Raw genomic sequence first — 12,627 nt, 5'->3', positions numbered from 1 at the left:
CATTTCTCCTTTGGAGTGCTGGCTCTTGCAATAGCAATACAGCCAGGGGTAGCCTGGGCCTGGAGCCAATTTTTGGCCAATCAGAGATGCTATACTCCAAGTCAATTAATTCCGCATCAGTAGTACTAAGATACATTGGAAGAGCTTACATGTAGGGTTTAGTTTTGGCTCTACTGTTTTTCCTATTTGGTAACTTTGGGTAAATTTGTAATCTTTCTGATCCTTAATTTCACCATATGTCTGTCTTGCTTACCCAAAGAGGACTGTAAGAACCAAGTCAATTAAGTGCCAATACAATTTAATATGTACCAATATATACTAGTTTTATTAGATGGTGCTTTTATAAGTAAGGGAAGAGAGAAATGTCAACAACCACATGAGTAATATTAGTGGTTTATTACAAATTACTATAATTATAATGAAAAAGTGTGAAATAGTGAGAGAATTACCAAAACGTGACAGAAAAACCAGTGAGCAAATGCTGGAAAAATGGCACCAACAAACTTGCTCAATGCAGGATTGCCACAAACTTCCAAATGCAGTATCTGTGAAGTGAGGTAAAATGAGGTATGCCTGTACTCTGTATGCTGGGGTGACGGGGTTACTCAGAAAAATGGCATTGTAATTTAGAGACCAACAGCAAAACAAGACCACCGTGACTCAGGCGAATACATAATTAGCAATTATTAGAGCCTTTAGAATAGCCTTACCCACCCCATTTTTTCAAACTTCAAAATAACTTGTACTGCCCTAACCAGTTTGGCTCAGTGGATAGAGTGTCGGCCTGCGGACTGAAAGGTCCCAGGTTCGATTCCGGTCAAGGGCATGTATCTTGATTGCGGGCACATCCCCAGTAGGGAGGTGTGCAGGAAGCAGCTGATCGATGTTTCTCTCTCATAGATGTTTCTAACTCTATTCTTCTCCCTTCCTCTCTGTAAAAAATCAATAAAATATATTTAAAAAAAATAACTTGTACTTTTGGGCTATGCTCTGCCTAACATTCAGAGGAAGGGCAAAGGTATAGTTGCCAGGACAGGAGGACATACTCACCCATTTTGCCATCTTCTACAAAAAGCACATTGAGTGGGATGAGGCAGCTGAAGTAGAAGACATCAATATTGTTTTTCACAGCTACCTGCCAGGAAAGAACAAGGGAAAATTAGAACACAGAAAAGAATATTTATGTGTCTTGAAATATATCACCCTATTTCTTTTCTCCTTTAGATAGAGCAGGACCCCTCAAATCAAGACACACAGCCCATACATTGCAAAGCATATCCTTACTCATTGCACTGTCAGAGTGAGTACTGGGACAACCTGCAACACCACTTCTCTCTAGGAGGAGCTCCAGGGGGAATGAATTCAAGGCACAAGTTCCATACCCAGAATTCTATTCAATTATTCCTTTGTTTCTATGGTTATTAACAGTAGTTGCTGTTACCACCTACCTATTAATGATATAATTTCTAATACTCATTATTACCATCCCAAAGTAGTTGTCACTCCCTTTTCATTTTACAGATGAGGAACTGAGGTTCAGAAAGATCCAGGGTCACACTGCTAGTACACAGAAGGACCAGGCTCAAATGCAATTTGTATGACCCTAAAACCTGATCCCCCCCCGCTCCAAAATAAGTGGTCATACTGCCCCTTATCTTTTTTTTTTTAAGAGATATTAAATATATTTTATTGATTTTTTACAGAGATAGAGAGTTAGAAACATCGATGAGAGAGAAACATCGATCAGCTGCCTCCTGCACATCTCCCACTGGGGATGTGCCCGCAAGCCAGGTACATGCCCTTGACCGGAATTGAACCTGGGACTCTTCGGTCCGCAGGCCGACGCTCTATCCACTGAGCAAACCGGTTTCGGTCCCTTATCTTTTTTTAGATGTTGGTTTTAAAGTTGTTTCTTTTATAAAATCTTATTTCCTAAGTATTATGGTTGGAAAAGCTTGTGGGTCAAATACTGGTACAACAGATGACTATAAGAAGAAAAGCCTTTGGCCCTGGCCAAGTGGCTTAGTTGATTGGAGCATCGTCCTATACACCAAAAGGTTGCGGGTTCCATCTCTGGTTGGGGCACATATGGTAGGCAACTGATTGGTGTGTGTTTTTTCTTTCCCCTCCCTCCCTCCCTCTCTCCTTTCCCTCAAATTAATAAATATATCCTCAGGTGAGGATTTAAAAAAAAGAAAAAGCCTTTGAGCAAGCAAAGAAATGAGTTTTCTTCTCACAATACAAGCTTCCATGGCCCTTTCAATTCAGAGCATGCTGTTTATATTTTTTAAAAAGTTAGTATTTTTATTCAGGGGCAACACTGGTTGGCATATACATTCAGAAACAGGCAGCTTCCAGTGAGGCAGATTATAAGAACCATACACTGTAAGAAGGGAGAAGAGGAGAATTGCTTTAAACCACCACTTCCCACTGGTTTCTGTCATTAGTGACTTTCCTAGTTATGCTCTTGGCACTGCAGGAAAACATTTCTCTGGGCAAGTTCTATAATCAGTAACCATGCCCATTTCTCTTTAATTTTGCTCTAAGAAAACAAAGAGTGGGGGGAGTGCCTATCTAGCACCACTATATCCCCATCCCCAGCACTTCTTTGTGGGGACAAATGCCCACACTTCAACAGCATATCTACTCTTCATCAAACTTTGGCTATGAGCTCCAAATACCCTCTTTCCAAAGACTTACTGTCTTCCCAACCTTAAATAGTACCTTTATTTTCTTCTCCATAGTTTGGTTATGTCTACTTGACAGTCTTTCTGTTCTCTCTCCCAGAAGAATTCATCAATTACTTTTCTTGTAACTTGTGTGTGTCTTTTTTCCAAGAAAAACGATTTTAAATATGATAATGCTACATGCAATAAACACCAATTATCCAAGAAAAATGATCTTACATACATATAATAAGCAGCAATAAACATTAATATTTCAAGAATAAAAGGATTTTAAGTATAATATTACCAAAACTGTACTAACATAGCATATCACAAAAGTTGTAGGAAATATTAAAAGTCTGCAAATAACAGGAGTAACTGTGTTTTTAACCTTTCAATTACCAACCTCCTAGGAGTGATCTATATCACATAATCAGATGCCCAAAATGCTGGAACAGCAGGATTCTCAAAAAGTTAGAGAATGGTGAATATAAGTGGAGAAACTAACCTTAGGAAAAGAAGGACTTTTGACATTTTAGAGGTGCTAGAGTACCACTTCAAAAGATTTATACCAGCATGGGCCTCTGGGAAAGAGGCATTGTCTAATTAATATTTAGTTAGTATTGAGAGAAGGAGAACTCATTTCAAATAAGGGCACCAAGAGGATAGGGGAGTACCAGCTCTATAAAGGACATTTAGAGGTGAAAACTGGGGTGGTGTAATGTGGTTACATGAAGGTCTTATGTGAAATGCGAAGTGATTATCTACTATTATCTTTGAATATAAAGCAGCCATATTTCACAATGTGCCATTCATTCATTTATTAATGTTTACTATGTCCTAACCATTTGATATATAAAGAATACAGAAAAGATAATCCTTGTCCTCCAAGGAATAATATTGGTGATACTTAACCAAAAACTTAAATATCTTGTTGTGAGGGAATCCATATTCCAATTGGAGCTCTTTAGCAATGAAACGGACATGAAAAGCTCCTCTAGGTTAGGTTAGCAGTGCTAAACCATTATGCTTGCGGATGCTGTTAATACATAGACGTAGGCCATGGACCCTTTTCTGAAAAATGTGCGTGCAACATTTGACATACAATTTCAGGGTTCCTAGACTTCTGTTCTACATAATTCTGAGAAGCTGGGAAAAGCAGAAACAATGGACACAGTGGTTCAGAACATGAACTTGGGAACCAGATCAGACGTTATTTCAAATTCTGACTCTTGTTACTGGTTGTGTGATTTTGGGCTAGTAGTACCCACTCAGTTTCCTGTCTGTAGAATGGAGATAACAACCGTACTGAATGCATGGGTTATTATAAGATAATGAGTTAATATTTGCAAAGCACTTAGAATGGTGCCTTAAAATAAGTATTATAACAAGTGTTTGTTAAGGAAAAATTCCCGGTCTTCCGTTTTACCGTTTTTACTTGGAATTTTTCATAATTAAGGATGATCATATTAGACTTACTGGAAATCTTACACATGCTCAAATGTAGCACTACTATTATGCTAAGAGATCGGAAGAGATAAAAAGGCTTATTAGCAAACCGTTAGCTTAATGCCTCTTCTTGCTACTGTGCCCTTGGTAAAATATCATCTTTTGACAAGATCAACTGCACACAATCCCTCTTTGGGAGGAAGTGTTTCAGCTCTTTTCCATTAGTTTTTCAAAATTTGCACTTTGCAGCTCTCAAACTTTTACTCTTGGCTAGAGATGCATTTCAAACTCACAGCTCTGTGCCTCTTTACCTGTTGTTCTTTCTACTTAATAAAGTCTTCTGAAGTTTTAGCTGTCTGGAAAATATGTAATCTTTTTTTTTTAATTTTTATTTATTGATTTAAGAGAGAAAGAGAGAGAGAGAGAGAGAGAGAGAGAGAGAGAGAGAGAGAGAGAGAGATTTGTTATATCACTTACTTACGCATTCATTGGTTGATTATTGTATATGCCCTGACCAGGGCAATCCCATAACCTGGGACTGTGGTCGGCAAACCGCGGCTCGCGAGCCACATGCGGCTCTTTGGCCCCTTGAGTGCGACTCTTCCACAAAATACCACGTGCAGACGCGCACGTACAGTGCAATTGAAACTTTGTGGCCCATGCGCAGAAGTCGGTATTTTGTGGAAGAGCCAGTATTTTGTGGAAGAGCCACAGTCAAGGGGCCAAAGAGCCACATGTGGCTCACGAGCCACAGTTTGCCGAGCCGCAGTTTGCCGACCACTGATCTGGGATGATGCTTTTAAACAACTGAGCTACCTGGCCAGGGCTCTATGTAATCTTAAGATTCAGTTCAAGCTTGAGATTTCTCAGGATAGCTCTTACCCTTCCCCGTATAGCTCCAGTGCATGCACTTCCACTGCAGCATACAGTTGGTTTAGTACTAACTTTACACCCGCCTCACCCTGAACACAATGAGCTCCTCAAGTGCAGGGGCTCTCATTTTTCACTAGCACACTAGTGGCTCAATGAATATCTGTCGCCTGAAATTAAGGTGAAGATGTTGAGCAAATGGAATTAAATACTCATTTCTCATCCTTTTTTTCTACCTCTACATCATTTATGTGCATAACATAATCCCAACATCTCCCGCATTACATAAATTGATACTGAATGAAGCAGGGATGGGGTGATATGTGGGCTCTTTTAGTTTCAAACCACTCAGCTAAAATAACATCTATATGCTTAGGAAGAATAACATATGTATTCACGAAGAATACTAGATTCTCCAAGGATATGCCAATCACTCCTCAGGAGTTAAGACATAAAAGAATCAAGGGAACACAGTATGAAGCCAGTTTGATTCCAATCCAGATGGCAGTTACTTTTAAAGAGAACTAAGTCAACCTTAAAGAGTATGATATTGATTGCTTTGGAAGTAGGAGGGAGATCCTTTTTTTTTTTTTTTTTTTTAAATTAACTATCCTAACAGGTATAACCCAGACAAGTTGGGGAACTATTTTCCAAGAGCTTTAATACATCAATACCTACTTTGTCTATTAGATATCAATTATCACGTATATATCCAACTGCCTACTTGGTATGTTTACTTAGATAGTATTTCAAATGAACATGTCCAAAATAAATTCCTGCTCTCTCCTCCTCGTCCTTAAAATAACCTGCTGTCCTTCCAAACTCAGGAAATGGAATACTGCAAAGTCTTTTAATGGTCTCCCAGCTTGTGTACTTGCCTTCCCCACTCCGTACATCTACCTTCCTCAGTCTATTCTTGACACAGCAGCCAGAGTAAACTTAAAATGTAGGTCAGCTCACAAATACTTCTCTGCTCAAACCTCCAATGTCTTCCAATCTCACTCAGAATAAAAATTAAAGTTACAATTGCTTATAACCTAATGCCTATTACCTCTGGTTGTATGTGCTACGACTCTTCTCATGCTCGCTCCATGTCAGCCACAGGAGCCTGTTGTTGAGCTCCTTGCACATGCCAGGCACACTCCTCTCTCATGGCTTTTTGCATTTGCTGTTCCTTTGTCTGGCATTCTCTTCCTTCAGTAATATGCATGGCTCATTCCTAGCCTCCTTTAGGTTTTTACTTTTATCAAATACTAGAGGCCTGGTGCATGAATTCGTGCACCAGTGGGGTCCTATGGCCTGGCCTGCGGGATTGGGCCGAAACCGGCTCTCCGACATCCTCCGAGGGGTCCCAGATTGTGAGAGGGCACAGGCCAGGCTGAGGGACCCCACCAGTGCATGATCGGGGCCAGGGAGGGATGTAGGAAGTTGGCCAGCCAGGGAGGGACTGCGGGAGGGCTCCACCCCAACAGAAAGCTAGCCTACTGGTTGGAACATCTGCCCCCGCTGGTGGTCAGTGCACATCATAGCGAGTGGTTGAGCGGCCTTAGCATATCATTAGCATATTACACTTTGGTTGAATGGCCGACTGGATGACCAGACACTTAACATATTAGGCTTTTATTATACTAGTATAGGATTATCTTTTCAGGTAGCTCTTGCATGACCAAATACTTATAAAATTATACCACTCAATCTCCAATTCTAGGACTCCCCACTTCAATTTGCTTTATTTTTCTCCATTGCTCTCATCTGACATACTATTTTACTAATTTGTTGGTTTACTGCCTGTCCCCATGCCTCGTGTCCCACCTCCAGTAGAATGTGAGTTCCATAAGGAAGAGATTTCTGCCTCTTGTTCACTCTGTATTCTCAGTTTCTAGAACAGGAACTGGCACTCATATTGAGTAGAAGTACACAATATAAATAATGATTGTAAAATATACTATTCAAAGTTCTGAACAAACATTTAGGTTTAGTCAAGATATAAACTTGTTCTAAAGTTTCCAAAAGAACAGCACTTCTCAAGTTTTTTCTAGTCTCTATCCCTTAACAGAAGAGGGAAGCATGGACATACATACTGGGGTGGAGGTAGGAAGAAGGGTCAGGATTAGAAGTATACTACTAAGTAGCCCATCATAAAAACAAAATTTCTTTGAAGTTGCATGCTATTCCATAATGCATCTATATATGTTAATATAAAAATGTATTTCTCCTTTACTTTTTAGTAAAACTGATGCTCCAGAAAAATCTGTCACGTGTATTCTTCAGTTTCAAGTACCTCCTTAGCAGGGCATTTTTAAAAACTATGGGTCATGCCCCAGCTTGGGCTGGAGCATCCTCCCGTACACCAAAAAGCTTCAGGTTCGATCCCAAGTTGGGGCATATACGTAGGTTGTAGGTTTGATCCCCGGTCAGGGTGCATATGGGAGGCAACCAATTGATGTTTCTCTCTCTCTTTCTCTTTCTCCCTGTTCCCTTCGCTCTAAAAGCAATTAAGCATTGATCTATGAACCAGGAGGTCATGGTTTGGTTCCTGGTCAGGGCACATGCCGGGGTTGTAGGCTTGATCCCATGTGGGGCATTGCAGGAAGCAGCTGATGAATGATTCTCTCTCATCATTGATGTTCTATCTCCCCCTGCCTCTCCCTTCCTCTTTGAAATTAATAAGAAATACTTTAAAAAATAAAAGCAATAAACACATCCTTGGGTGAGGATTAAAAATCAATAACAACTGTGGGTCACAACCAAATGGTGGTTCTTAAAATTAATTTAGTGGTCTGGAACTGGCATCAAAAAGAGAATAGAAAATATCATAGTGTATTTCATGAAGAGTAAGTAATGTTTCCTGAAAGTGTTTCAGTTTTATGTATGTATTGTGTGTGTATATATATTATGTAAAATATATTTTTTACTGTTAAGTTGTAGTCAGTAAGTATAAAACCCATTAACACTTATACACCAAATTAAAAGCAAGTAGTGAAGAAATGGGTTCAATGAGCTAAGGGACAGAATGCACACCTGAGCTTCTACTTTGAGGATGCCTACAGCAGATCACACAGATGGTACCAAGGAGCAGATCACCTAATACTCTGTTCCTTGTTGGTCACGTGCAACATGTGGCCATAACAATATTAACTTGCCTCACATGGACATCAATAGGAAGAGCAAAGAGAAATGATTCTGAGGCACTCGGAAAACACAAAAGGAAGCTATAAATGCTTAAGAATAATAATGATTTTTAAAAGTTACTTTCAGTGGCTGCTGTGGAAAGAGCAGCCTGTCAGCTTCAACCTGTAACCAGCAATTAGTTTCTTTCCATAGTATAGGAAGACTGCTGCAGTAGCTGCAGCCTCTTTATGGTGGCACAGCTGGAGACGAACAGGCTAAATTAATATTCTAACCTTGTTCCAGTGTACTCAAAAGTACTATAAAAAGGTACTAGATGAACTCAGTCTGAACTCTGGCAAATGCAGCCTTTCACCACAGATAACCACAGGAGGCACAGCCCCAAGAAAAACCAAGGCAAGTGGCACACAGCTCACCTTTGAGAGTATATCATCTACTCTTCCATGATGTCACTTGTGACCTTTCCAAGTCTCTGAAGAATATTTTTTCTTTTATTCCTGCTCTCTACTTAGCTTTTGGAAGGATTATTTACAGGCTGGTCCAACCTAAGACCAGGCAGTGACGCTGACCATCTCCATTTCTCTGAGAAATGATGATTCTAATGGGTTTCCAGCTCCACGCCAACTAGTCAATAGATCCTAGGGGCATGGCTCTGAGGGACAGGTTTTTAATGACACTGACTCCCAACTGTGTGATAAATGTCATCTGAGACTCAAGCAGACGTGGCTCTTTCTGCTAGCGGCTGGAGTTAAATCTACCTATTCTATGTTTCTAGTCAATGCCAAAAAGACCTACCATCTTTAGGTTAAATATGGTCTCCCATTTCAAACCCATCTGAAGACCAGTGAGAAAGCCAGTGTGGTCAGAGTGGAGTAAGGGAGGGAGTAGCATGGCTAGATCTCACAGGGCTCTGTGGACCATTGTCAGGATTTTGGTTCTGCTTAGAAAAATATAAACACAAGCTCTTCCAGATTGGCGATGTAAATCTCAGTATAACACAGCGGTGGTGTGGCCTAGAAGTACACAGCTGTCACAAACTCTGATAGGATATACCTATGTGGAGAGGGTCACTGGGAGCTGCGTGCCTCACAAGGAACCCAGGTCAAGGGAAGATAATGCTAAGATATATTGCATCTGTTCCTGCTCCAGGTAGTTTTCTTGTTTTTTAAAAAGTTTTCTATGTTAGGCAAAATATATCAGAAAGTTGCAGCAAATGTACATGTAATCTCTTTCTGCCTGTACAGAACCCACTTGCCATACTATACTGACCAATCTGGTTACAAACACCAAATTATCTCTTCCTCCAGAAGTCTACACAAAATTACTCTATAGTTTCAGTTGCTAGAAATAAACAGCAATATTTTCACAGGCCTTTCATTCTGCCTGACAAATTCCCCAAAACGTAAGGTCTTACCTTAAATAGGTTCTGCCAGACCTGTGTGGGCTCTAAACCTTAAGGTATCAATCTCTATTTTTTCCCTTTAATGACAGCTTTGTGTACCTTGATAGGACTAGCTGATGTGCCCTTAGTTGCAGTTTTTGCACTTTAGAATACTATTTACATTAACAATATGAACTGTTTGCTGTGTAGGGCTTATTGGTAAACTTAAAATACACTCAATATATACTGTGCTGAATCATAAAATGGTGAAGACAGAATTAGTAAACTACCAGTTAAAGTGATTAGCTATTCCACACCCCAATCTGGTATGTCTTGGGACAAAAGACCCAAGGAAACTCAATAGAAAAAACAGAACTCTGTAATAAGAATGAATGAACATCATTCATTTTAAAATCCTCGAGTAAAACTGATTTAGAACCTAATCTAGGTTCTAGACAATAAGGATACAGTCTTAGATTAGTTAACAGCAAGTCAGAAATCAAATAGGTTCACAGGTGTGCCTACTGGACAGAAAAAGGGCATGTGGCAACCAAAATGATTAGGTACATGGCAGGACAATGTGCAGAGATGCGACAGAAATTACTGTTAGGAACCCAGTGCGAGCTATGGAACTAAGAAGTTCTGTGCTTTCATATTTGGAGTACCTGACTTCCAAACTCCTTCAATGGTTCCTGAAAAGAAATGTTGCCACGAAACCAAGGAGCACCATTCATTTTCACACTTAAAAAAAAATTTAATTAAATAATATGTTCCTTAGTTTCCAAACTGTAACTGATACTAAATACATTTACCAGTTTTACTTCTAATTGGTTTTTATTAAAATTAGAACAATAGACGGACATTTATTTGCAGTACATACAAATAAATGTCCTTCCATAAATTTAGGCTTTCCTGAAGTGGAATAAAAATGAAAAAAAAATTCAGATTGAGTATATTTTCATTATAGGCCCACTTGACTGATTTTTCAGGCCCCATAAACCTTGATTCAGACAGAAACTTGTCTATAAAACTCCAGCTGTAAAACGAGGATCTACAGATAGAATTTAAAGAATTTAAAGATATATTTCAGTTCAATATAAATGAATTCCTAACAGTTTTAGGAATATTAAATGGGCCATTTTAGGGTAATAAATCATTAGTATTCTTATAGATGTTGAGACTTAAATCACTGCTCATATAGGGTAAATTCCATCAGAAATAGGGTTTGAAACAGACATTAAACCAGTGCATCCCAGTGGATAGAGCAGCGCCTTGTGCACCGAAGGGCCTCAGGTTCCATTCCTGGTCAAGGGCACGTACTTCAGTTGCTGGTTTGCTTCCTCCCTCCCCTGTCGGGGCGCATGCAGAAGGCAACCAGTTGATGTGTCCTCAGGTGAGGATTAACAACAAAAAAGTTGTCTCTTCCAACCATGAGATTTAATATTCTTTTCTTTTTTTTTAAATATATTTTATTGATTTTTTACAGAGAAGAAGGGAGAGGGATAGAGAGTTAGAAACATCGATGAGAGAGAAACATCGATCAGCTGCCTCCTGCACACTCCCCACTGGGGATGTGCCCACAACCAAGGTACATGCCCTTGACCGGAATCGAACCTGGGACCCTTGAGTTCGCAGGCTGATGCTCTATCCACTGAGCCAAACCGGTTAGGGTTAATATTCTTTATGTTTGCATAAAGGCTCAAAGGTTTTCTCAAGTTTTACTTTCAAGATGTATGAGCCTCAATAACATAAAGCCTATGCATAATCCCTACATAAAAGTTTTGAATAAAGCAAAATTTTCCCTATCTCACTGAATATAATGCTACAGCAAAATAGAAAAGTATACATATGTATGAGGGAAGGACATGGCTCTCGAGTGGGCTTCAATCCAGCTCTGGAAAATCCCAGTGAGTTCCCTTTAATTCCGACCTATAATGTATATTAAGGTTTTGGGAAGTCCCCTACTACATAAAGATCATATGGCTGAATCTACTTTCCAATTATTTATCAAGCCAGAAACAAAACTGATGCCATTTTTCATCATCAACTCTCAACTTACTATCGTAATATAAAGTTGGCTGGGATTTTTATAGATGAAAACCCACAAATCACTTTTATTGCTATTAAAAGACACATTCGTAAAGAGTTTAAGAAGCAAGTTGAGTGCTAGTTATCCTATATAATAAATAGCTAATATGCTAATTAGGCCGAACAGCCAAACAACTGTCAGGATGAAGCTGGGGCTGCGAGGGCCAAGCCCCTTGCACGAATGTCGTGCACCGGGCCTCTAGCATTAAGATAAAAGATATTGCCTAGTAGAATCTTGATATCTTGACAAGGATAAGGAGTGTTCTCAAAAACAACAACCAAGTAAGAAATGAAATATTCGTATATAAGATACTCTGTTTCTCAGGTGAGATTTAAAGAATATGTTTAAATGACACAAATAAACTGATAAAATTTGAAGTAGAAATCACAGAAAGTAATTTTCTCTTTTGCTTTCTTGGGTAAAAAAATGTTTTCATCTTTTATAACCAAAACTCCATCGCCTCCATTTGCTAATGGAATATTTCATGTTCTGTTCTGTCTTTAGGGGTTATTTTCAGCATTGGATCTACCTGTCTAATCTGGGGATCTCTTATAGTTCCCATAAGATCCACCATGTCAAGGACTCAACCACTAAGTGGCATGTGCTCCCATAAAAGCAATCTGAGTGCACAGTCCTCAACTGTGAATCTTGAAAGACCAAAGGAGGCTTTAATACTGAACTTGTTTGCCCTGCACAACAGTCAAGAAAAGTCAGCAGATGCCAAGCTGGTTTGCTTCATTTGATGGAAGCTCCTGAAAAAGTTTTTCATTTGGAAGCATTTACCAGTTTTTCTGGTACAATAGCTAGAGCTGTGGGCTTTCTGAGTGTGAATGGACATATGTAAGACATGAAATATCAGGGACAGGCACCATCTGCAACTCATTTTCTCACAGGTTGGGACTGCAATGTAGGAGTAGCAAGGGACAGAATTTTCTCAGGACCATACACTGGCAAAAAACAAAAACACACACACACACAACACCCAACACCTTTTGGCTGACAAAGATCATAAGGATATGAATAAATAGGACTGTAAGATTGTG

The 12,627-nt window shown here is 39.5% G+C and overlaps 1 protein-coding gene across 7 annotated transcripts in view; it reads right to left on the bottom strand.

Moving 5' to 3' along the window:
* Positions 1-12,627, bottom strand: part of AP2B1 (adaptor related protein complex 2 subunit beta 1) — a 102,631-nt gene that overhangs the window by 14,252 nt on the left and 75,752 nt on the right. For 4 of the 7 annotated variants that reach the window (XM_036339411.1, XM_036339413.1, XM_036339414.1 and 1 more), the window contains one exon: positions 1,051-1,135. In XM_036339411.1, coding sequence (XP_036195304.1) covers positions 1,051-1,135 — 85 coding nt within the window. Of the gene's footprint in view, positions 1-1,050; positions 1,136-2,724; positions 2,827-12,627 lie in introns of those variants that run through there. The other 3 variants (XM_036339415.1, XR_004972742.1, XM_036339416.1) reach the window with 3 other exon arrangements.

Source organism: Myotis myotis, unplaced genomic scaffold (genome assembly GCF_014108235.1).
Source record: "Myotis myotis isolate mMyoMyo1 unplaced genomic scaffold, mMyoMyo1.p scaffold_m19_p_17, whole genome shotgun sequence".
In the NCBI taxonomy this organism is placed as follows: Eukaryota; Metazoa; Chordata; class Mammalia; order Chiroptera; family Vespertilionidae; genus Myotis; species Myotis myotis.
This window is presented reverse-complemented; position numbering and strand designations above follow the sequence as displayed.